At 42.8% G+C, this 24,842-nt stretch overlaps 1 protein-coding gene across 3 annotated transcripts in view; it reads right to left on the bottom strand.

The window, feature by feature from the left end:
• The window catches only part of iars1 (isoleucyl-tRNA synthetase 1), a 206,698-nt gene that overhangs the window by 166,313 nt on the left and 15,543 nt on the right, over nt 1-24,842 (bottom strand). For all 3 annotated transcript variants that reach the window (XM_072582128.1, XM_072582130.1, XM_072582129.1), the window contains exons 3-5: nt 23,890-24,046; nt 21,362-21,481; nt 19,525-19,607 (exon numbers count right to left, since the gene is read on the bottom strand). In XM_072582128.1, the coding sequence (XP_072438229.1) occupies nt 19,525-19,607; nt 21,362-21,481; nt 23,890-24,046 (360 nt within the window). The remainder of the gene's footprint in view (nt 1-19,524; nt 19,608-21,361; nt 21,482-23,889; nt 24,047-24,842) is intronic.

The following is a 24,842-nucleotide window of genomic DNA, read 5'->3' as shown; positions in this document are numbered from 1 at the left end:
GGGCGGACCTAGAGTCAGGGGATGTAGAGTCAGTGTGGATAGAGCTTCGAAACACTAAGGGTAAAAAGACCCTCATGGGAGTCATCTACAGGCCCCCAAACAGTAGTCTGGATGTTGGAGGTAAGTTGAATCAGGAGCTGAAATTGGCTTGTCGCAAAGATGTTACTACAGTTGTTATGGGGGATTTTAACATGCAGGTAGACTGGGTGAATCAGGATGATATCGGGCCTCAAGAAAGAGACTTTGTGGAGTGCCTCAGAGATGGACTTTTAGAGCAGCTGGTGCTGGAGCCGACCAGGGATAAGGCGATTCTGGATCTGGTATTGTGTAACGAACCAGAATTGGTCAGTGACCTCGAAGTGAAGGAGCCATTGGGAAGTAGTGACCATAATACAATAAGCTTCAATCTGCAATTTGAGAGGGAGTGGGTACAATCTGAAGTGACAATATTTCAGTTGAATAAAGGGAAATATGGAGCTATGAGGGAGCAACTGGCCAAAGTTCAATGGTTTAATACCTTAACAGGGAAGACCGTGGAGGAACAATGGCGGATATTTCTGTGTATAATGCAGAAGATGCAGGATCAGTTCATTCCTAAAAGGAAGAAAGATCCCAGGAGGAGACATGGGCGGCCGTGGCTGACAAGGGAAGTAAAGAAACATATAAGGTTAAAAGAGAAAAAGTATAACTTAGCGAAGATAAGCGGGAAAACGGAGGACTGGGAAGCTTTTAAAGAACAACAGAGGATTAGTAAGAAGGAAATACGCAGAGAAAAAATGAGGTACGAAGGTAAACTGGCCAAGAATATGAAGGAGGATAGTAAAAGCTTTTTTAGGTATGTCCAAGGCAAAAAAATGGTTAGGACAAAAATTGGGCCCTTGAAGACAGAAGCAGGGGAATATATTACTGGGAACGAAGAAATGGCAGAGGAATTAAATGGGTACTTCAGATCTGTGTTCACTGGGGAAGACACAAGCAATCTCCCTGAGGTAACAGTGGCTGAAGGACCTGAACTTAAGGGAATTTCTATTTGCCAGGATTTGGTGTTGGAGAGACTGTTAGGTCTGAAGGTTGATAAGTCTCCGGGACCTGATGGCCTGCACCCCAGGGTACTGAAGGAGGTGGCTCGGGAAATCGTGGATGCGCTGGTGATTATTTTCCAGAGTTCAATAGAATCGGGGTTGGTTCCTGAGGATTGGAGGGCGGCTAATGTTGTGCCACTTTTTAAGAAGGGTGGGCGGGAGAAAGCAGGAAATTATAGACCAGTTAGTCTGACCTCAGTGGTGGGAAAGATGCTGGAGTCTATTATAAAGGATGAAATTACGGCACATCTGGATAATAGTAACAGGATAGGACAGAGTCAGCATGGATTTATGAAGGGGAAATCATGCTTGACTAATCTTCTTGAATTTTTTGAGGATGTAACTCGGAAGATGGACGAGGGAGATCCAGTGGATGTAGTGTACCTGGACTTTCAGAAAGCTTTTGATAAAGTCCCACACAAGAGGTTAGTGAGTAAAATTAGGGCGCACGGGATTGGGGGCAAAGTACTAGATTGGATAGAGAATTGGTTGGCTAATAGGAAACAAAGGGTAGTGATTAACGGCTCCATTTCGAAATGGCAGGCAGTGACCAGTGGGGTACCGCAGGGATCCGTGCTGGGACCGCAGCTTTTTACAATATATGTAAATGATATAGAAGATGGTATCAGCAATAACATTAGCAAATTTGCTGATGACACAAAGCTAGGTGGTAGGGTGAAATGTGATGAGGATGTTAGGGGATTACAGGGTGACCTGGACAAGTTAGGTGAGTGGGCAGATGCATGGCAGATGCAGTTTAATGTGGATAAATGTCTGGTTATCCACTTTGGTGGCAAGAACAGGAAGGCAGATTACTACCTCAATGGTATCAAAGTAGGTAAAGGGGCTGTTCAGAGAGATCTGGGTGTTCTTGTCCACCAGTCAATGAAGGCAAGCATGCAGGTACAGCAGGTCGTGAAGAAGGCTAATAGCATGCTGGCCTTCATAACAAGAGGGATTGAGTATAGAAGCAAAGAGGTGCTTCTGCAGCTGTACAGGGCCCTGGTGAGACCACACCTGGAGTACTGTGTACAGTTCTGGTCTCCAAATTTGAGGAAAGACATTCTGGCTATTGAGGGAGTGCAGCGTAGGTTCACGAGGTCAATTCCTGGAATGGCAGGATTGCCTTACACGGAAAGACTGAAGCGACTGGGCTTGTATACCCTTGAGTTTAGAAGACTGAGAGGGGATCTGTTTGAAACGTATAGGCTTATGAAAGGACTGGACATTCTGGCAGGAGGGAACATATTTCCGTTGATGGGGGAGTGCCGAACCAGAGGACACAACTTAAAAATACGGGGTAGACCATTTAGGACAGAGATGAGGAGAAACTACTTCACCCAGAGAGTGGTGGCTGTGTGGAATGCTCTGCCCCAGAAGGCAGTGGAGGCCCAGTCTCTGGATTCTTTTAAGAAAGAATTGGATAGAGCTCTTAAAGATAGTGGAGTCAAGGGTTATGGAGATAAGGCTGGAACAGGATACTGATTGGGAAAGATCAGCCATGATCATATTGAATGGCGGTGCAGGCTCGAAGGGCTGAATGGCCTACTCCTGCATCTATTGTCTATTGTCTATTATCTATATGGGAAGTCCAGGGCAGTTTGTTGGTTATTGTCACTCCTAGGGTCTTGAAGCTCTCAAGCCTCTTCACCTCAGCTCTACTGATGTCAATAGGGACGTGTCCTCCTTCCTTACAAAAATCAATGATCAGTTCTTTCGCTTTGCTGACACAGAGAGAGAGAGAGAGATTGTTGTCACTGCACCATGACACCAAACCACTATCTCCTTCCTGTATTCCGACTCAACATTTGATATCAGCCTACAATAGTGGGGTCATCGTCAAACTTGTAGAAGGTGTTCATATGGAATTTGGCCACACGGTCGTGAGTGTGCAAGGAGTACAGTAAGAAGCTGACAATGCATCTTCGTGAGGTGCCAGTGTTGAGGATTATCAGGAAGGAGATGCTATTGTCTATCTTCACTGATTGTAATTTGTGGGTCAGGAAGCTAAGGATCCAGTTGCAGTGGGTGGAGCTGAGACCAAGGTCATGGAGCTTTGAAATTAGTCTGGTCGGGATTATGGGTGTTGAAGGTGGAGCTGTAGTCAATGAGTAGGAGCCTGATGTAGGGGTGTCCTTGTTATCCAGATATTCCAGGAAGGAGCATAGGGCTAGGGAAGTGGCATCCACTGTGGACCTGTTTCACCAGTAGACAAATTGCAGTGGATAGATGCAGGCTAGGAGGCTAGAAAGGACTTATACCCGAAATGTTGACTCTCCTGCTCCTAGGATGCTCATAGAATCACAGAATCCCCTGTGCGGGGACAGGCCTTTTGGCCCAACAAGTCCACACTGACCCTCTGAAGAGTAACCCACCCAGACCCATTCCCCTTCATTTAACCCCCGACTAATGCATCCAACCTACACATCCCTGAACACTGTGGACAATTTAACTTGGCCAATACACATCTTTGGACTGTGGGAGGAAACTGGAGCACCCAGAGGAAACCCATGAGAATGTGCAAACTGCACGCAGACAGTCACGTGAGGCTGGAATCGAACACAGGTCCCTGGAGCCGTGAGGCAGCTTTGCTAACCACCGAGCCACCGTGCCACCTGACCTGGTTTTTTCCAGCACCATACTTTTCAACTTTGACCCTTGAGCATCTGCAGTCCTCACTTTCTCTTTAGAGTTAATATGGGCCATTACCAGCCTCTCAAAGCACTTCATGATTATGGGAGGTCAGAGACATTGGGTGGTCATCATTGAGGCACATTGCACATATTTTCTTTAGTACTGGAATGATGACAGACTTCTTGAAACAGGTGGGGACTTCTGATTGTAGCAAGGAGAGGTTGAAGATGTCAGCAAATACTTCCACCAGCTGGTCCACACAGGATTTAAGTGCATGGCCAGGGACTTCATCTGGGCCAGTTGCTTTCCTTGGATTGACTTTCAGGAACACTGAACCGACGTCTGAAGCGGTGACAGGAAATGTCCAGGGCCGTGGGGATAGGTGACACTGGCATTCTGCTTGAACCAAGCACAGAAAGCATTGAGCACATCAGAGGGTGCATGTGCTTTTGTCTGCTATATGGTTCTACTTTGTTTTGTTATGTTGTGTAGACCTTGCCACAGGCGACAAAATGGTTCAAGTGACCATGCCATGGCATTTCTGGACAAAATGGGCTAAGTGTTGTTAACTATATCTGATTTATCAGAAAGGAACAGTCTTGTGTGGAATTGTGTCCTTTTCCTGCTCCAGTAGGTTTTGTGTCCTTTGGTGACATTTTGATCAATCAGCTTTTGATTGAAGGTCATCACATAAACCTAGAACAAGCTGAAAATTTCCATTGCTAAGAGTGACTGCTGGAACAGATATGCAAAACTGAAGGTGAAAACAAACTTGTAAAATTGAATCTATACAGATAGGCGGTAAGTGGATAGTAGAAAAATTCAAGCTTCTGAAAATGTTTTTTGAAGTACATGAGTTTCATCATTGGATTTAGGAGTTCATATCAAGCTTTGAATGGATTCCTCAGCTTTGTAAATGTTCCAAGGTTTCTATTATTCTCTCATCTTATGCTGTTCTGCTTCTGTGAATGCCTACATTCATGAACTCTCCGAAGAAGAACAGATTTTGATTTTGCAGGAACGTTATCATTCACTCTATAGTTCTCACTTGTGATAATGTGAAGCCAGAGCTGTGTTTGAGGCAAAGGATCAGTGTTTTGAAAACAATATTAGGGACAGGCAACAAAAGTTGACCAGCTAATGACACCCGCATCCCACAAGTGAATAAAATAAAATTCAGCCTTTTCTACCTAATGCCCCCAAAAAAAATTCAATAATCACATTCGGCAGTGAATGGGAATGGTGGGGGGGTCTTGTCCATTCTTCATTAACAACATCATTTACCCTACTCACCAGTAATCTGTTATTTTTCCCCTCCATGCCAGAAACATTACTTGAAATTGGTTTGTGAAAATCACAAGCAGTTGGGGTGATTCTGTACGACAGCTCAAAGCCCAGCAAAAATGTGAAAGATACTGCTCAATTTTTATTTACAAGTTGTCAAAACTGCTCTGACAAAAGTTACATCAAATCTATGTCATAGAAATGGGATATTGGTTCAACTAGCCTATGCCAGATTCATGCTTATGTCATCAACCTGAAAATGTCCACTGTGTTTCTCTCACTAGAAGTGCTGCCAGTTTTGCTGAAAACTTTCACCATTATATTATCTGTTTTATTGTTAATATAATGGAGTCCTCAGCCAAGAGGAAGAATTGGATTCCTCACTTGTAATTTCAACCTGAAGATGCTTAAAAATTCTTCAAGCTAAATTTTTTCACCCGTCATTAAGGATGGGCACATTCACCATCCTCCAGCTTAGTTGGTTTAATTGTCCACCATTATTCACAAATGGACACATACAGTTGCAAAGTTTTGAGTGGATCCATTGATCAGGGGGTGCTTTGCTTTACCCGTAGAATACAACTTGTTCCAACAGTGCACCCCAAGGTTGTAATTCTCCCTGTCTCTGACCAATTTGGGCAATGGCAAGTCAATTGGGAAAAGATGGCAAGATCTGAAAACAAATTCTTGATGTTGAGAAAAATGAAGTCCAATTTTGTAACAAGGTTTGAATGGCAAAACAAGAATCCCACTATTCAACAGTGAAGCGGATTTTCTTGCATGTATATGTAGGTATACGCTTAATAATAAACTCATTATTACCCAAAGAAGAGGACCATAACTAGGCCATTCAGCCAATCAGATCTGCTCTGCCATTTTATGAGACAATGACTGATCTGATAGTCCTCAATTTCACTTTCCTGCTTTATCTGCATACTATTGATTCTTGTAATGATCAAAGATCTGTCAATCTCAGTCCTGAACATACTTTACCATAGAGGGCTCTTGAGGCTGAATTGTTAAGTATTCCATGCATTAACCGCAGACAATAAACTTTTCATCTCTGTTCTAACTGGATGTCCCTTACTTTGAGATTACGTCCTCTGGTCGTAAACTCTTTCACAAATGGAAATAACTTCTCTACATCCCCTTGCCAAGTCCCTTAAAAATCTTGTATGTTTCAATAAGTTCTCCTCCCAAACTCTAATGAGTACAAGTCCAACTTATTCAACGTCTCCTCAAAAGAAAGTCCTCCACTTATGGGATTGACCGAATGAACCTTCCCTGGACTGCCTCCAATGCCAATTTATCTTTCCTCAGATAAGGCAACAAAAACCGTTTACAGTACTCCTGTTCTGGTCTCATCAGTGCACTGCAGAGTTGTAGCAAAATCTCCCTTTTTTCATAGAATCCCTAAAGTGTGGAAACAGACCCTTCGGCCCAAGAAGTCCACACCGACCCTCCGAACAATAAGCCACCCAGATCCTTTACCCTACCCGATAATTACCACGACGAATGCACCTAACCTAAACATCTCTGAACACTGGGTAATTTAGCATGGCCAATTCACCGAACATGTACATCTTTGGATTGTGGGAGGAAATCGGAGCACCTGGAGGAAACCCACGCAGACACCGGGAGAATGTGCAAACTCCACATAATTCTTTAAATAAAGGCTAACTTTCCATTTGGCATTGCTAAAACCTGCTGAACATATATGCTACTTTTTTGGGGGGGATTCATGCAAGATCACCCCCCCCAAATCCCTTTGTGCTACAGCTTTCTGTAGTCTTTCTCCATTTAAATACTGTTCCTCCTGTCCAAGTGCATAACTTCACATTTTTCCACATTACATTTTATTTGCCAAGTTATGGCCCACTGACTATATCCCTCTGAAGACATCTTATGCCATCCTCACTACTTACCTTCTCAGCTATTTTTGTGTCATCTGCAAACTTGACTACACTACACTCACTTTCCTCAACTAAGTTACTAATACATATTGGAAATAATTGCAGGCCAAGCATTGATCCCTGTGACATTTCACGAATTACAAGTTGCCACCCTGAAAATAGCCCCAACACACTATTAGTTAGCCAATCCTCTATCCATTATAACAGTCTACCTTCAATACCACAGACTCTTACCTTAATAGCTATGTGTGGTACCTTATAAATGCCTTTAGGAAGTCAAAATATAGGTTCCCCATTATCTACCCTGCTTGTTGCATCCTCAAATGTCTGTAATAAATTAGTCATGATGACTCTGCCTGATTATTGTGTTTTTGTCAATGCTCTGCTATTATATCCTTTATAATAGACTCTGACATTTTCCCAGTAATTGATGTTAAGCTAATCAGTTTGAAGTTATGTTTCTTTTTGTCTTCCCTTTTTGAATAAAAGTGTTACAAGGGCAGTTTGCTGATCCTCCAGTACTTTCGCATAATCAAAGTATTCTTGGAGGAATACCACCACTACATTCACTACCTCTAAAATCCGAGGTAGCATCCCATGAGATCCAAGGGACCGCTTGTCCTTTAGCACCACTAGTTCCCCACTACATTTTTTGCAATGGTTATTGCATTTATTTCCTGCCCCACTTTGGCCCCTTGACTATTTCAATGTTTGTTTAATATTATTAGTATCTTCTATGATGTAGACGTACGTAAAATATTTGTTAAATTCCTCCACCATTTCCCAGGTCCCTGTTATTATTTCCACAGCTTCATTCTTTATGGGGCTGATAATGTTGTCTCTCCCTTCCTTTTTATATATTTAACGATGTTCTTACTGTCTGTTTTTATGATTCTTGCTAGATGTTCATACTGTCTTTTTTCAAGTTGCATTAGTTTTCTATTATTGTTTTAATCATTTGGCGACTTTTAGCTTTCTCAATCCAGTGATTTAAAAAAAAACATGTCAGTCATTATTTCTCAACCGCCTTCTCTGCTAAACCCCTTCCTCAGACCATTCTAGCAAACTGGGCTCCCATTCTGATGTAATTATCCTCACCTAATTTTAGCATTGTTCCTTTTAACCCAAATTTCTCACTCTCAAACTAAGTGCTAAACTCTTCTATGTTATGGTCATTGTTCATAAAGGAATCTTGTATCCTGAGGACATGTGCTTTATTACACATTACCAGATCCAAATAGCCTGATCCCTTGTTGGATCTACAACATATTGCTTTAGGAAGTTATCCTCAATCCACTTCATGAGTACTTCCTTTTGCCTACCTCTGCAAATTTGATTTTCACAATTTATGTGGAACAGAGGGATCTAGGGGTGCAAATACATAATTCTTTAACGTTTGCATCACATATAAACAGGGTGGTTAAAAAGGCATTTGGCATGCTTGCTTTCATTGCTCATACCTTTGAGTATAAGAGTTGGGATATTATATTGAGGTAGTATAGGACGTTGGTGAGGTCTCTTAGAGCAGAGTAAATTTTATTTGTCTCTTCTACCATATACAGCTGATACAGTAAAATAAACTAGACAGCGTTCCTCCAGGACCATGGACAGCACAAACCACACGATCATATAAAGGGAAGCATAAAGTGCCTAAGAACTGCAAAGCACGCAAATTACAGTGTAATCAAAGAATGATAATTAATAGACATTGTTCTAGCAGCAATTCGAAGTCACGCAAAGAATTTCAAATGAAAAAAAAGAGTCCAATCATAGGAGCCTGATGGCTTGGGGGAAGAAACTGTTGCACAGTCTGGCATTGAGAGGCTGAATGCTCCAGTATCTTCCAGATGGCAGGAGGGAGAAGAGTTTGAATGAGAGATGTGAAGGCTCTTCTGGAAAACTGTGTCCAGTTCTGGTCACCCAGTGAAAGGAAGGATATTATCAAGCTGGAGAGTGTTCAGAAGAGATCTACCAGGAAGTTGCCAGGTATGGAAGGTGTGAGTTATAAGGAAATTATAGGTTGAAACTTTTTTCACTGGAGCGTAGGAGGTGAAGAGGTGACCTGATAAATGCTTATAAAATAAAAGATGAGTTGACAGAAGTTACCTTTTCCCCAAGATGTGGAATTTCAAAAGTAGGGGGCACATTTTTAAGGGGAGAGGAGAGAGATTTAAAAAAAGACAAGAGGTAAATGTTTTACACACAGGGCGGTTTATGTGTAGAATGAACTTCTTGAGGAAGAGGTGGATGCAGGTACTATTACAACATTTAAAAGACATTTGCATAGATATGTGAATAGGAAAGGGACAGAGGGACAAGGGCTCGGAGCAGACAGGTGGGACTAGTTTAGTTTGGGATTCTGCTCAGCATGAACTGGTTGGACTGAATTATCTGTTTCCGTGCTGTATGACAAAGTGAAGATTAAATTTACGCCTGACTAAATGTACTACCTTTTTAACTCTCTCATTACCTTCTGTCCTCCAGAACAGGCACTGTCAAGAGACTACTCCACTCACATCATCTTCCTTTCGTTATTTCTTACTTCCATCCACAGATTCTACATTATCCAATTCAACATCATTTTTTACTAATGTACTAACAAAGTTGCTACAATACCTTCGTTTCCTGTCTGCCCTTTTTGTTTTTACATTGAGAAATATTTTTATTCTTTACAAAAATAAAATCATAAAGAAAACAATGAGTGTAACAACAACAACGATAAACTAACTACTACTCTACTTTACAAAACAAATTTTAAAAACTGCCCATACCACAATTCAATTAGTAACTAAACAAATTAAATTAAACTAAATTAATTATACCATGCAGCACAACCCACCAGAGCTCCCCATCAGCGGGGGCATCAGGTACAATACCCATATTTATTTGGGATTCTTCCTCTCAGGGCACCCAGCTCATCAGACCAGGTCTTGTGGCTAAACAAAGGCCATAGTTAATATAGCCGACAAGTCTGCTTCAATATAGTTCAGAAAGGGCTGCTGCATCTTATAAAAAAGTTCAGTTTTCTGGTGCACCATACTTGCAAGGAAATCTAGGGGGATATGTCCCATAACTAACCTATGCCATCCCAATAGAGATCTAACTCATCAGAATGTTCTTCTTCACACAATAAGTAAGAATATTAAACAGCTTCTTCCCATGCTCATCTAAAGCAGGCAGGTTTGGCAGGCCCAAGAGAAGAGATACTGGATCTACCTTGACTTGCGCACCAGTACTTGCAAAGCTTGTGGCATGACCACAAACAATGGGTAAGAGTGCCAATATCTATTTTGCACTTGGGGCACTTTGAAGATGTTCCTTTTTTTTAAGATTTTGCAAGCCGCTCTGGGGCCAAATAGACCCTGTGAAGAACATTCAACTGCATAAGCTGTGTTCTATTACAAATCGAGATCTTTCTCAGATTCACCTAAATGTCCTCCCATACCTCTGAAGAGATCTCCACTCCCAATTCTTGCGCCCAGAAACCACAGAACCATTCAATATCTTTCAAGGCGCCACCTCCCAGTCAATGGTAAAGGGTGGTAATCGAGAGAGGACCTGTCGTCTGAAGCATTCTCCTTTCTAAGTCAGACCTATTATGATCAATCAACAGCGTGGTCTTTTTTGGGATAAAGTCTGTGAACTGAAAATAATGGAAGAGGTCCATGCTGGGTAGTTCATATTTGCGACTCTACTGATCAAAAGACATCATGACTTCCCCCTCAAATACGTCTCCCAAACAAGAGACTCCCCTGGATGCCCACAGCCGAAAACCAGAATCCATCAATCCTGGCTGAAATCCTGGTGTTCCTACGATGGGGCTGAAAAAAGAGGTTTTACATAATTTGCCCTCCCTTTGTCGCATAATTCTCTACGTTTTAACTGTATTGACGACAATTGGGCTCCGATAACACACCGTGACTGTCCTCATCTTATCCATAAATAACAAATTAATAAGGGGACATTTTGCCTGGGAGACTTTAATATCCAGCCATATTGACCTCGAATCCTCACAAGTTCAATCATTCACAAAGGATAACAGGGAGCTTATTTGATATCTCTAAACATCTGGCAAGTTTACCCCCCCCCACAATTCCCTGAAGACGTAATTTGGCAAGCTTAATGAGAGGCCACCTGTGACGCAAAATAAAAGAACTGAGCCAACTGTTACATCTCTGCAACTTTTGTCGAGGCAACATCAGTGGGAGCATTCGCGCAGGATTTAAGAGAGCAAGAACATTCATTTTCATAAGAGCTTTTCAACCCAACCAAGATATTGGAAGAACCTCCCAACGCTGAAGGCTCTGCCTTATTTTCTCAAGCAATTGCACAAAATTAGCCTTGTATAATTGGTCAAAGTAATGAAATTGCCGAGATACAAAAAACCTCCTCCCTACCACCAGCTGAAAGGGCATCAGATTTCACCTTCGAGATTGGATACTCCCCCAAGACCCCCACAGGCATGGCCTCCGACTTCATGTAATTAATCTTATACCCCGAGAAAAAACCAAATAAATTAATACATTGTATTAAACAAGGCACAGACATTTTTGGGTTTGAAAGGAAAAGGAGAACATCATCTGCATGAAGGGTGATCTTATGCACCCTGCCCCCACCTCTGGGACGAGTATATTGGGGTCCCTCCGGATAGTCTCAACCAGCAGCTCAAACACCAACGTAAACAACGATGGTGAGAGGAGACAACCTTGTTGGCTGCCTCTACCAATACTGAAATTATCAGATCTTATGACATGAGTAAGGACCGTTGCCATAGGATCACGATATAGCACTTCCACCCATCAGGCAAAGTTCCCACCAAGACCAAACCGGTGCAGAACATAAAAATGGTATGGCCATTCTACCGGTTAAATGCCTTCGCCACATCCAGGGAGACCACCAAGCCCAAAACCGACCTTTGTTGGCACACCTAGACCATGTTCAGTACTCTACAGCCTTTAAAACCTGTCTGATCCTCCTTTACAATAGAGCGCAACACCTTCTCCAACCTCAGTGCGTGTCTTAGACAGAATTTTAAAACCTGAGTTTAGCAGCAAGATGGGCTTGTACGAAGCTCACTGTGCTTCAGGAGAAAAGGGTGCATATGCCAATGCAGCAAACCTACCTTATTACCCTGGCATTAACCTTCAAATACAGAGGAACCTCGATTGTCAGAATACCAATTATGCGAAGGAGATCAAGGTCCCGATGGAAACACTACATCAAAGACATGTTTCCAATAGTAATCGTGTTTTTTGTTTAGTGACTAAACAGGCACAGTCTCCAAATGACTGACCTCCTGCCCCCTCTTTCCCCACACTTTCCCTGGAGCTCTATAGAGGGGTGTACCCTAACCTCCCACCCAGATAATCTAACCAATATTGTCCTGTACAGGGCAGAGCTGGAACTTGTCAAAAAGTTACAGTTAAATTGTGTGTGGCTGTGTGTGTGTGCGTGCGCTATTTGGAGACTTACCCCACAAAGACAGCAGCAGCAGTCTTACTGTTGGTGCCCAGTCTGGCTGCCCCAGAGAGGGGGCGGGAGCAGTTTTGGACCACAATGGGGTGGCAGGCGGGGGGGCAGCGTTGGATGGGGTGGAGCTGGTGGGGGGGGGGGGGGGGGCGGTGGGGGGTGGGAAGCAGTGTTAGAAGGGGTTGGTTAGGAGATGGAGCAGGAGTGGGGCAGTGTTGGCCGGGAGTGCGGGGGCGGGTGGGAGGCATAGTTGGCCGGGGAGAGTGGTGTTGTATAGTTGGCGGTGGGGTGGTGGGCATTTTTGGGGAGGCGGGGGTGGTGGTGGTGTTGGCCAGGAGCAAGGGCTCGTACGCTGTGGGCTTTTGCAGTTTCCTGAACAGGGAGCAGAATTTAAAAACTCCAAGCCCCAGAGGAAAGGCATTTAATCGATTAACCGAATAATCATTATCCAAACAAAATAGTGCCCGCCCATCTTGTTCGGATAATTGAGGTTCCCCTGTACACTGCTGCATGAAACGGCTATGTTCCCAATTTTACATGACAACACCGAATCAAAAATAACAGATAGAGCAAGAAACAGATCAATCTTTGTGCGGATTGGAGAAAAAGGTAAAGTCCCTACCTGGATAAAAGCATCTCCATACATCCACCAATCCTAACTCCCCTCAAGCCCACCAGTTGTTTAGATCGCAGGGAGGTGCCCAGGAGATGCCAGGTCATCATGTCCACTGTGGGACCCATAAGACAATTAAAGTCTCCCCCTATAATCGCACAGTGCGCTCCAAGGGCCACCAGCTTAGAAAGCGTATCCGTTAAAAATTTAAGGGGGTGTGCTGAAGGGCAATAAATATTCAGAATATCATACGCCTCACCCTGTATTAAAGCTGTGAGGATCGCAAACCACCCATATTCATCCTTAATTTGATCTAACAACTGAAATGGGAGATGCTTCTGAACGAATATCGTCATTCCCCTGTTTTTAAGAGTTAAAAGACGAAAATAACACACAGACGAACCCTCCCTGCTGCAACTTCAGATGCTCCTTGTCATCAAGGTGGGCTTCTTGCATCAGAACGACATCAGCCCTCTCCTTTCTAAGACTTGAAAGTACTTTCTTTCTCATAATGATCGAGTGACTCCCTTTAATAGTCCAGGTGCACCGCTTCAATGAGCAACTAGCCATAGCCATCTGAAACAGCCCATGAACCCCCGAGAGGAAGAACCCAACTCAATGCGATGAGTGGAAACATTGAAAGACTGATCGAGTCCAAAAAACACAACTACAGAAACGACAAAAACAAAACTTCTAAAAACTACACCAACAATAAACCAATACAAAAAACACATAATAGGAGACTTGTCCCCTTGCCCATAGGGAGCACTCCTTGATGGCTCCTTCCAGCTGAAGCTGCATCTCAAACCCAGGCAAACAAAAAGTAAATAGTACATAAATTTTTCAAACAAAAGTTAAAAATGGACATTTCACCCACCCACCCATACATTTGGTGTCAATCAAACCAAAAAAAAATTCCGACAACGCTTCCCAAATCTCAGAAAAGCAAGAAGGGAAGAGAAAAATAAACATATTAAAGGGTCAAAACCAGACGAATGAAGCAAACAACAGAAAAAAAAGTAACCATTGTTGTCTATATTGCTTGAACCAGTCAGTTGATTTTGAAGTGTCCAAAAAGTCCTTTGCCTTTTCCAATGAATCAAAGACATACATGGACACTGCCGGGTACCTTACAGAGTACTAAACTTCCAGATACCTCAACCTCTACTTTACTTCATCAAAAGTCTTCCTCTTACGGACCACATCCGCGGAAAAGTCCCGAAGAAACATAATCTTTGATTCCCTTGTAAATCAGGGCCTGTGGATCCTTCCTTGGTATTCTGAAAGCTTCCAATACCTTTGCTTGTCTCTGTAGGGCTGGAATCACACTCAGACCGGGCGGGGGCACTGTTCTAACCTGGGCCTGTGCACCATGACCCAGTGAGCTCGCTTGATCTGCACTCGACCCATCTCCGCTTCAGATCCCAAAAGCTGACTGGCTGATCCCCTTCTTCCCACTCTGGCATCCCAATAACACGGTTATTCTTCCTCCGACCTCTATTTTTGAGGTGGCCAACCTACTCTACTAAGGCCAGTCCCTGCTTCTCCAGGGCCTGAATCTATCCTGCCGAGGAGTCGGCCGCAGTCCACCAATCGACTGCCTCCATATGCCGCCCAAGATGCTGCCCTTTAGCAGCACGGCTGAGATCAGTTCCAGCCTGGTCTGGGTCTACTCCATCGCTGACTCGACGTTTGATGAAGTTCGAAGCCAGACTCTGCTGAGTAGGTAAGAGCAGCAGGGCTTCCATGGAGGTTGACGCTGTAGCCGCGGGTGTGTCCGTTGCTGCAGGGAGTGTCCTGCTTGTTGCGATCCACGCTGTCCTTTACCTTAAGTCATCTTCTCTAATCGCTAAGAAGAATCTATAAAAGATTCTAGTAACTTAAAACTGCCAGTTTTTACCAAAGCAGCTTGTGAGGGGAAAAGCACCATCTTGCTGAGTTCAGCAAGGCAGACCTGTTGGATTGCTGGTATCTTGAATCCCATGACCCCCATCCTTTCAAAAGGTCACATATCCCTTAATATTCAGTTACAGCTGTGATCATTCCTCTGGAGTGGATATAATACAGACCCTCAACCATTAAGTGCGCCATTCATGCATTTATTTTATTCAGGATATTATGTGCTTTCTAGAGACATTAATTTTTCTGATTACATTTTCTTCCCCTTAGTATCCATCTGCTGCTTTATTTTTCATGCTATTGCACTCTGTCCCTTCCTGCCTCACTCGGGGTATGATTGTCAAAATAGTTGCAATGGAATGCCATCATACCCTTTGATGTGCAAGCCTTCACTTCCCTCCTCCCCTTGCTAATTAGTTAACAAAGAATATAGAAAAATACAGCGCAGTACAGGCCCTTTGGACCTTGATGTTGCGCCAATCCAAGTCCATCTAACTTACACTAGCCCACTATCCTCCATATGTCTATCCAATGCCCGTTTAAATGCCCATAAAGAGGGAGAGTCCACCACTGCTACTAGTAGGGCATTCCATAAACTCACAACTCGCTAAGTAAAGAATCTACCCCTAACATCTGTCCTATACCGACCACCCCTTAATTTAAAGCTATGCCCCCTCGTAATAGCTGACTCCATTCATGGAAAAAGGTTCTCATGGTCAACCCTATCTAAACCCCTAATCATCTTGGACACCTCTATCAAGTCACCCCTAAACCTTCTTTTCTCCAATGAAAACTGCCCCAAGTGCCTCAGCCTTTCCTCATACGATCTTCCTACCATTTCAGGCAATATCCTGGTAAACCTCCTCTGCACTCGTTCTAATGCCTCCACATCCTTCCTATACTATGGCAACCAAAACTGCACACAATACTCCAGATGTGGCCGCACCAGAGTCTTATACAACTGCAACATGACCTCAGGACTCCGGAACTCAATTCCTCTACCAATAAAAGCCAGTACGCCATATGCCTTCTTCACAGCACTATTTACCTGGGTGGCAACTTTCAGAGATCGGTGTACGTGGACACAAAGATCCCTCTGCTCATCCACACTACCAAGTATCCGACCATTAGCCCAGTACCCCATCTTTTTGTTACTCTTACCAAAGTGAATCACTTCACACTTACCTACATTGAACTCCATTTGCCACCTTTCTGCCCAGCTCTGCAGCTTATCTACATCCCGCTGTAACCTGCCACATCCTTCCTCACTGTCAACAACTCCACTGACCTTCGTATCATCCGCAAACTTGCTCACCCAACCTTCTAGCCCCTCCTCCAGGTCATTTATAAAAATGACAAACAGCAATGGTCCCAAAACAGATCCTTGCCGAACAACGCTAGTAACTGCACTCTAAGATGAACCTTTACCATCAACTACTACCCTCTGTCTTCTTCCAGCCAGCCAATTCCTAATCCAAACCTCCAACTCACCCTTAATGCCATACCTCCATATTTTTTGCAGCAGCCTACCATGGGGAACCTTATCAAACGCCTTACTAAAATCCATATACACCACATCTACCGCTTTACCCTTGTCCACCTCCTTAGTCACCTTCTCAAAGAATTCAATAAGGTTTGTGAGGCATGACCTGCCCTTCACAAAACCATGCTGACTATCCTTGATCACATTATTCCTATCCAGATGCTCATAAATCCTAACCCTTACAATTCTCTCTAAGACTTTGCCCACAACAGAAGTGAGGCTCACCGGCCTATAGTTACTAGGGTTATCCCTACTCCCCTTCTTGAACAAGGGAACCACATTTGCTATTCTCCAGTCTTCTGGCACTATTCCTGTAGACGAGGACAAAAAAATCAAGGCCAATGGCTCTGCGTCTCCTCCCTTGCTTCCCAGAGAATCCTAGGATAAATGCCATCAGGCCCAGGGGACTTATCTATTTTCACCCTTTCCAGAATTTCCAACACCTCTTCCCTACATACCTCAAAGCCATCCATTCTAATTAATTGTGACTCAAGATTCCCATCGGCAACAATGTCCTGTTCCTGAGTGAATACTGACGAAAAGTATTCATTCAGTGTCTTCCCAATCTCTTGAGCCTCCACTCGCAACCTCCCACTACTATCCTTGACTGGACCTATTCCTATCCTAGTTATTATTTTATTCCTGACATACCTATAGAAAGCCTTTGGATTTTCCCTAATCCTACCAACCAAGGACTTTTCATGTCCCCGCCTTGCTGCTCTTAGCTCTCTCTTTCGATCCTTCCTGGTTACCTTATAACTCTCAATCGCCCCAATCGAACCTTCACGCCTCATCTTTACATAGGCCGCCCTCTTCCCTTTAATAAGGGATTCCAATTCCTTTTTAAACCACGGCTCCTTCACGCGACCCTTTCCTCCCTGCCTGACAGGTACAAAGTTAAAGCCCTGCATATAACCTGAGCTATTTGATTCATCAAGAACTTATTTTCAATAAGGCTAGAAATACTCAGCTGCTCAGCTGTTGAGGCAAAAACCAAACATCCCTCCCCTTACTCCACTGAAATCCTTGAGACGTTCAAATCCTGCAAACTGCTTGAAGTCACACTCCTGGAGGTGCTGAACTCCTGCATTCTGTTCTAAGTCCCACTAGTTGAATACTTTAATAAGTTCCAAATAAAAAGGACCTAGCTCACTTAGCAAATGAGGCTCCAGTTTCGGGTGGCTCTTGGCTGCTTTCTCAATGTATTGAATTTAACAACTGTTGATTGCTCTTTGGGCAAACTACACATTACAACTTAAGTAAGGTTTACACAAACTGAGGATTTAACACTTGCTAACCCAGCAATTGTATGCACTCACTCAAAGAAAAACACTAGGCTAGGGTTCTGAATTATTAGTTCTCTCCCATCTTTCTTTCTATAATATTTAAAAGCGATTTGGACAGGTACATGAATAGGAAAAGTTTAAAGAAATATGGGCAAACAGGCAAGTGGGACCAGTTTAGTTTGGGAAATTGGTCGGCTGGACGAGTTGGATCAAAGGGTCTGTTTCCGTGTTTTATGACTGACTCTATAAATCCATCCTCACACACATTTGCTTATCATCAAAGTCAGGCAGAGCAATTAATCCAATGGCCAGGATTTTACACAATCTAGCAAAGGGGCAGGCGGTGGTGGTGACCCTCTCTCTCCAATCTCTGTTCTTGGCAGAATCTCACATAACTTGACTAGTTGTTGCCCAGCAGGCTGGAGGTGGACAATCTGACAACTGGAACTGGGCAGGAGGCAGTAGCTACATCATCGTCAGATGTGAAGATACCACCTTTAAACAGCTGCTAGTATCACAATAGTGCATCAGGCCATCTTACCCACCACCTTCAACCGCCTCAGGCCTGATTTTTATTTCAAAAGCTATTGTGCATAAGGGTAAAACATTGGCTATTATATTACAGAAGAACCTCAAATAAATAGATGTCTGCAGACCACAAGCTCATAAATTTTCCTGAGTGTAAGATTTTTTTAAAAACTGGCAGAACTCGGTGAAGCTGCAACACACAGGAAGCCATTCAACCCATCAAATCCTTAGTAGTCATGATTTGGAGATGCCGGTGTTGGACTGGAGTGTACAAAGTTAAAAATTTGATTGTCTGTTAAGCCTTTCATTTGTTTAAGACACTCTGCACTCACTACACACACAGACACGCACTCTTTCTCACACTCTCAACCCCCACTCCAGACAGACACACACCACAGACAGACAAAGACCCACATGCACACATATATTTTATGTGGTGAATTTGTACTTGCAGAGCTACACTGCACTTTGCTCAAAAACTGCATACATTCATGTAGAAATCTGAGCTCAAAAACTGCATGAATTTATGTAAAACTCTGTTATCTCACTTTTTAGATTGGAATCAATCTAAACATCAGGTCATAGACAGAGAACACAGGGGGCTAACACCTTCAACATATTGTCTAGCTTTCACCATTGTTAACAGCTAACCCGAGAATGCAACTTTAAAAAAAAGGGTTTTGTGATTTACACATGAAAGAAGTGAAACTATCACTGTATTCTAACAGATGAAAGGCTTAACAGACAATCAATTTTTCAATGTATAATTTCAGTTACATCACACTGCAAATTTTTGCTATAAATTCTGTGTTACGATCGAGCCCTCCACAATCACCTGATGAAGGAGCGTCGCTCCGAAAGCTAGTGCACTTCCAATTAAACCTGTTGGACTATAACCTGGTGTTGTGTGATTTTTAACATCAAAGCCTTGATTGAATTGCTCTACAGAAAGCTATCAGTGTAACTCACTCATTGCAATCCTATAGCCTTACTGGATTATTTTTCTCACAATGTCCATCCAATTTCTTTGTGAAAACATTAATTGTCTCCTCTATCATCACCCCAGATGGCAACCAACCCCGAGCTATTGTACTCATTGCATAAAAAAGATCTGTGACCACCCACTCTGCATTTCTTGCCCAAGACTTTAAATCGTATCCTCAATTAATTGTACCATCAGTTAACATGAACAGCTTTTCTTTGTTCCTCTGACATAAATTCTTGCATGTTTAAGATACTGAACTTGTAGGTTTAATTTTAAAGCAATACTTACCAAACAGATTCCATGAATGAAGGATACAGGGTTTTATAATCATTCTTAAAATCAATCCAGCGTCCCAATCTGGTAACAGCAGACTGTTGATGAAAACCAAGCATCATAAATAATTTTAAAAATGCTGTCGTTGCATAAATAGTGAAAGTTAAAGGCTCAAAATTTTAACATCTTGGAATATAGCAGCATGTTGAATAAGTTAACTGCACAAAAAAAACTTACAATTAAAATTGTGAAAGTAAGTTTTAAATAACAAACATTTTAATTCCATTTACCAATGCATCACTGTTACAGAATCAGAGAGACCAGAAGACAGATCTTGAAGTTATTCCTTTGTTATTCTTTTTTAAAATCAAAAAGTATTAATAGGGGCAGCTACTAGTTTACTAGAGAAGAAAGGTATTGATTGTATTTTAATTAATGTTAATATATTAAAGCTAGAACTGTGGGTGTTCTCAATCATTTCAAATTTCAGTTAATGTTCATGGTACTACCAGAGGGAAATACAATGTGAAGGCCAGTTATTATACTGAGTTTAAATTCTATGCTTTTGGCTTTCAGTACTAAACAATTTAGAGCAATGTAATATATTACACTGAAGACTAGCAAGTTCCAGCCCTACAATGTGTAGCATGCCTTTTAATTATCCAACTATCTGTTATTGCTTGCCTTTGTAGGAAACAGGTCTCATGAATTTGAGGCCTCATTTTCTCCATGCTGACCTTTCTCTGCCACAATGTCCAAAATGATGTGCTCTGCCCTCTTGTCAAAATGATAATCATTTAACTGACATTTCCTGTCTCCTTTATTTCTCAATCCTCATACCTGTCACAATCTATTTTCACCTATGTTCTTTTCTCTTCTGCTCAGATACTTTTATATAACTTGCCCCATTCTCCTTTTACATGAGAACACCCATGTCCACATCAAGTTCGTTTTACAAAGATCTTTCCCCTTTTGCATCTTCAAAAGATCATTCCCTGCAGCCTTGCATGACGCCGCAAGGTTAAGGATGGGAAGCAAACCGAAATCAGAATCATACAAGGCTAATAGACAAAGTCTTAAACGGAAGAAAGTGAGGACTGCATTGCTGGAGATCAGAGTCAAGAGTGTGGTGCTGGAAAAGCACAGCAGGTCAGACAGCATCCGAGGAGCAGGAGATTCGGCCTTTTGGGCATAAGCCCTTCATCAGAAAGTCCTAAATGTACAGCAGCACAGAGTATCTTATATTGCGAAAACAGAGGAATTAGAAAGCAGCCAATTATTTGGATTGTGCAGAGAGGTGGTGTTTGTCAAGAATAAAGCAGGAACTATTTTTTGGCAACGTCCTTCTATGTACTACAAGCAACATCAACTCCATTTTAAAATAAGAAATGCTAAACTTTGCTGAAATGAGGAAAATGAGATGAAGCTCAGGGCTACTAACGAAGAAATGAGGAGAGCTGTAAAATTAAGAAGCTGAGAAAACGATGAGCAGAGCACAAAAGTCGAAGCACAGCAACACTTTGAGGAGTGAAAGACAAACATAACTAATTTGGAAAGTTTTATGACATTATCAAATATAGGGAACACAGCATTACAAAACAAAACGTCACAAATACGTACTGTACTGAAATGTAATTAAGAAACACCAAAAGGTTTCAAAATTGAAATTCTGAGTCAAATATATATACTCATTTTCAAACATCACGAATATGCACATGGGCATCATGTATTAAAAATCAGTCAGCCCAGCACTATCTTTCAAAGACTACTTGAAGTTCTAACCTCCTTTAACAGTTCCAACTCAGTCCTCTGTCATGAGAGTTTACGACTGTATTACGTCAATTGTACCTACCTCCCATTCATTTGAGTATCTCATCACTATTCCTCGGCAGTGTCTGTTGTATTCAGCAATGCCCATTGCTGCTACGTCTTCAGGTCCTTTTATCCCCAATGTCTTATCAATTTCATATTCCTGTAATATTATACAAAGTTTCAAACTTGAAGATCTGGTGAAAAGGAACTTAAATTTTAAGTGCCTGTTTTTTTCAAGTCTTTGCTAAAAGTAATTAAAACTTGAAATAAGATTTAAAATACCAAAGCTACATAGGTGTCCATAATAATGACTATTAGGATTGACTAGAAAAATAATCTAATAGTATCAGAGCACTTATAAAACAGTGACAATAAAATTTAAATACTTTGTTGGAGTGAGAAGACTAATTTATACTCAAGATTTAAATTTAGGCAAGGCTCACAATTAACTGAGCAGAACCACCAAATGGCAGAACTATGAAAAAATTAAGAGAGCAATTTAAAGATGTATTTGTTAGAATACAGGACTTGTAAATATCCTAAAGGGCAAGAGCTCTACATGTGCAATCGCTACACTGCACCCTTGAAAAATCATGGATGAGCTACCTTCTTGTGCCACTGCAGCCCCATTTGCTGCAAGTACACCCTCAGTGCTGTTAGGGAGGGGGGTTCCAGGATTTTGTCCAAGTGATAATAACAGGGAGAAAGTGAGGACTGCAGATGCTGGAGATCAAAGCTTAAAAATGTGTTGCTGGAAAAGCGCAACAGGTCAGGCAGCATCAAAGGAACAGGAGAATCGACGTTTCGGGCATAAGCCCTTCTTCAGGAATGAGAAGGGTGTGCTAAGCAGGCTAAGATAACAGATAGGGAGGAGGGATTTGGGGGAGGGGCGTTGGGAATACGATAGGTGGAATGAGGTCAAGGTGAGGGTGACAGGCCGGAGAGGGGGTGGGGGGCGGAGAGGTCGGGAAGAAGATTGCAGGTCAAGAAGGCTGTGCTGAGTCTGAGGGTTGGGACTGAGAAAAGGTGGGGGGAGGGAAATGAGAAAGCTGGAGAATTCTGCATTCATCCCTTGTGGTTGGAGGGTTCCCAGGCAGAAGATGAGGCGCTCTTCCTCCAGTCGTGGTGTTGCCATGGTCCGGTGATGGAGGAGGCCAAGGACCTGCATGTCCTTGGTAGAGTGGGAGGGGGAGTTAAAGTGTTCAGCCACGGGGTGGTTGGGTTAGTTGGTGCGGGTGTCCCAGAGGTGTTCTCTGAAACATTCCGCAAGTAGGCGGCCTGTCTCCCCAATGTATAGGAGGCCACATCGGGTGCAGCGGATGCAGTCAATGATGTGTGTGGAGGTGCAGGTGAATTTCTGATGGATATGGAAGGATCCCTTGGGGCCTTGGAGGGAAATGAGGAGGGAGGTGTGGGCGCAAGTTTTGCATTTCTTGCGGTTGCAGGGGAAGGTGCCGGGAGTGGAGGTTGGGTTGGTGGGGGGTGTGGATCTGACGAGGGAGTCGCGGAGGTAGTGGTCTTTCCGGAACGCTGATAGGGGAGGGGAGGGAAATATATCCTTGGTGATGGGGTCTGTTTGGAGGTAGCGGAAATGACGAAGGATGATACAATGTATCTGGAGGTTGGTGGGGTGGTAGGTGAGGACCAGTGGGGTTCTGTCCTGGTGGCGATTGGAGGGGCGAGGTTCAGGGGCGGAGGAACGGGAAGTGGAGGAGATGCGGTGGAGAGCATCGTCAACCACATCTGTGGGGAAATTGCGGTCTTTGAAGGAGGCGGCCACCTGGGTTGTTCGGTATTGGAATTGGTCCTCCTGGGAGCAGATGCGGCGAAGGCGAAGGAATTGGGAATATGGGATGGCGTTTTTACAGGGGGCAGGGTGGGAGGAGGTGTAATCTAGGTAGCTGTGGGAGTCAGTCGGTTTACAGTAAACGCCCGTGTTGAGTCAGTTGTCAACAGCAAGCATTTCCAAGTCAGAATGGTGAGTGGCTTGGAGAGAAATCTACAGATGGTGTTGCCTCTGTCCATCTCGATGGTTGTGATCATCAATTTGAAAGGTGTTATCGAAGATGCCTTTGTGAACTGTTGCACTGCACCTTGTAATGGTGCACACTGCTGCCACTGAATGTCAGTAATGGAGAGAGTCAATCTTTCTGGCAGTTCTGCCAATCAAGAAGCTGCTTTGTCCTGGATAGTATCAAGCTTGAAGCGTTGTTGGAGCTGCACACACCCAGCTATGTGGGAAGCATTCCATTACACTCTTGACTTGTGCCTTGTAGATGGGGACAGAGTGCTAGGAGGTGAGTTACTTGGTGCAAGGTTAGCCTCTGACCTACTATTGCAGCCATAGTATTTATCCAGCTAATCTAGTTCGGTTTCTGGTCAAAAGGAACACTAGGAATGTTGACAGTGAAGTTTTCAGCTCTGGTAACACTTGTGTATGGCAATGGGTTCTTCGCTCATTAGGGACTGGACATTGGAGGTGCAAGTATTACTTTGTATTTCTCCATGTCTCAACCCCAGATTTGAGCAATAGAATCTGAGAAATACTACCAGTTTCTACAAACCTACCACAGGCAAGCCATGGCAATCCCATCCAAATCTTCTTTCAACATTGAATCCACTCTGATGTGCAAACCTGGTCACTATATCCTTTATTGTTCCCGCAAGTATATGGCCATAGTGTGGAAGACCAGTGGCAAAGGGAGGTCCATCATAAAAAGTGTATCTGTCAAGTTCAACAATTACATATCGAATTACACATACCTGACTAAAAATACAGATATACTCAAAGCACGAAAACCTTCCAGATGCCAACCAAGACCCGAGTACAATTAGACTTTAAAAGTTTGTCCAATGTCTACACATCTCAAGTCCTTCGATAAAAGGAAAGACAAACTAAAATAGGATATAAAGAACAATAAGCCATGGTGACATAATCAAACCTTCGCATTTTTAAAAGGTTGACAGCAAAGTGGCTTTAGGCAGAAATTTGAAAATGGAACTCAAACCTGGCTAATGACTCAGTCATCAATATCTGGATGCAAAGTTGGATGCTGGATTCAAATACAGACACAAACTGAATGTAAAGGAAGACATAGCTCCTGTAGATTCATAAGGATTCATCAATGTACAAAAGAATCCCCGAGGGGCAGAAATATGTTGCTGAATTTGAAAACATTGAGACTTTATGATGGGGAGAGGGTAAGAAAATAGCAAATTGGGTATTCAAAACATCAACAGCAATGATAAAAAGCATAGGTAAAATAAGGATGGAGGTAGAAACATAGGAATTGTACACTTTATAGTTACAGTGCACAAGAAATAAAACTTTAATCCACCTCAGAGCAAAACAGCTTCAAAGAATACATTTATTGCACATCAGTAAATATAGAAGAAACCCTCCAACTAAACAAAGTTTTACAACGGATTGCTGTACCATTTGATAAATAAACAAATGAAATGCCATTTTACATGTATACATTTAGTGTACATTTTAGCTTCATCCAGAGGCTCAGCGATGA

Source organism: Chiloscyllium punctatum, chromosome 12 (assembly GCF_047496795.1).
Source record: "Chiloscyllium punctatum isolate Juve2018m chromosome 12, sChiPun1.3, whole genome shotgun sequence".
NCBI classification, from domain to species: Eukaryota; Metazoa; Chordata; class Chondrichthyes; order Orectolobiformes; family Hemiscylliidae; genus Chiloscyllium; species Chiloscyllium punctatum.
Note: the sequence above shows the minus strand (reverse complement) of the source record. Positions and strands in the feature narration are given on the sequence as shown.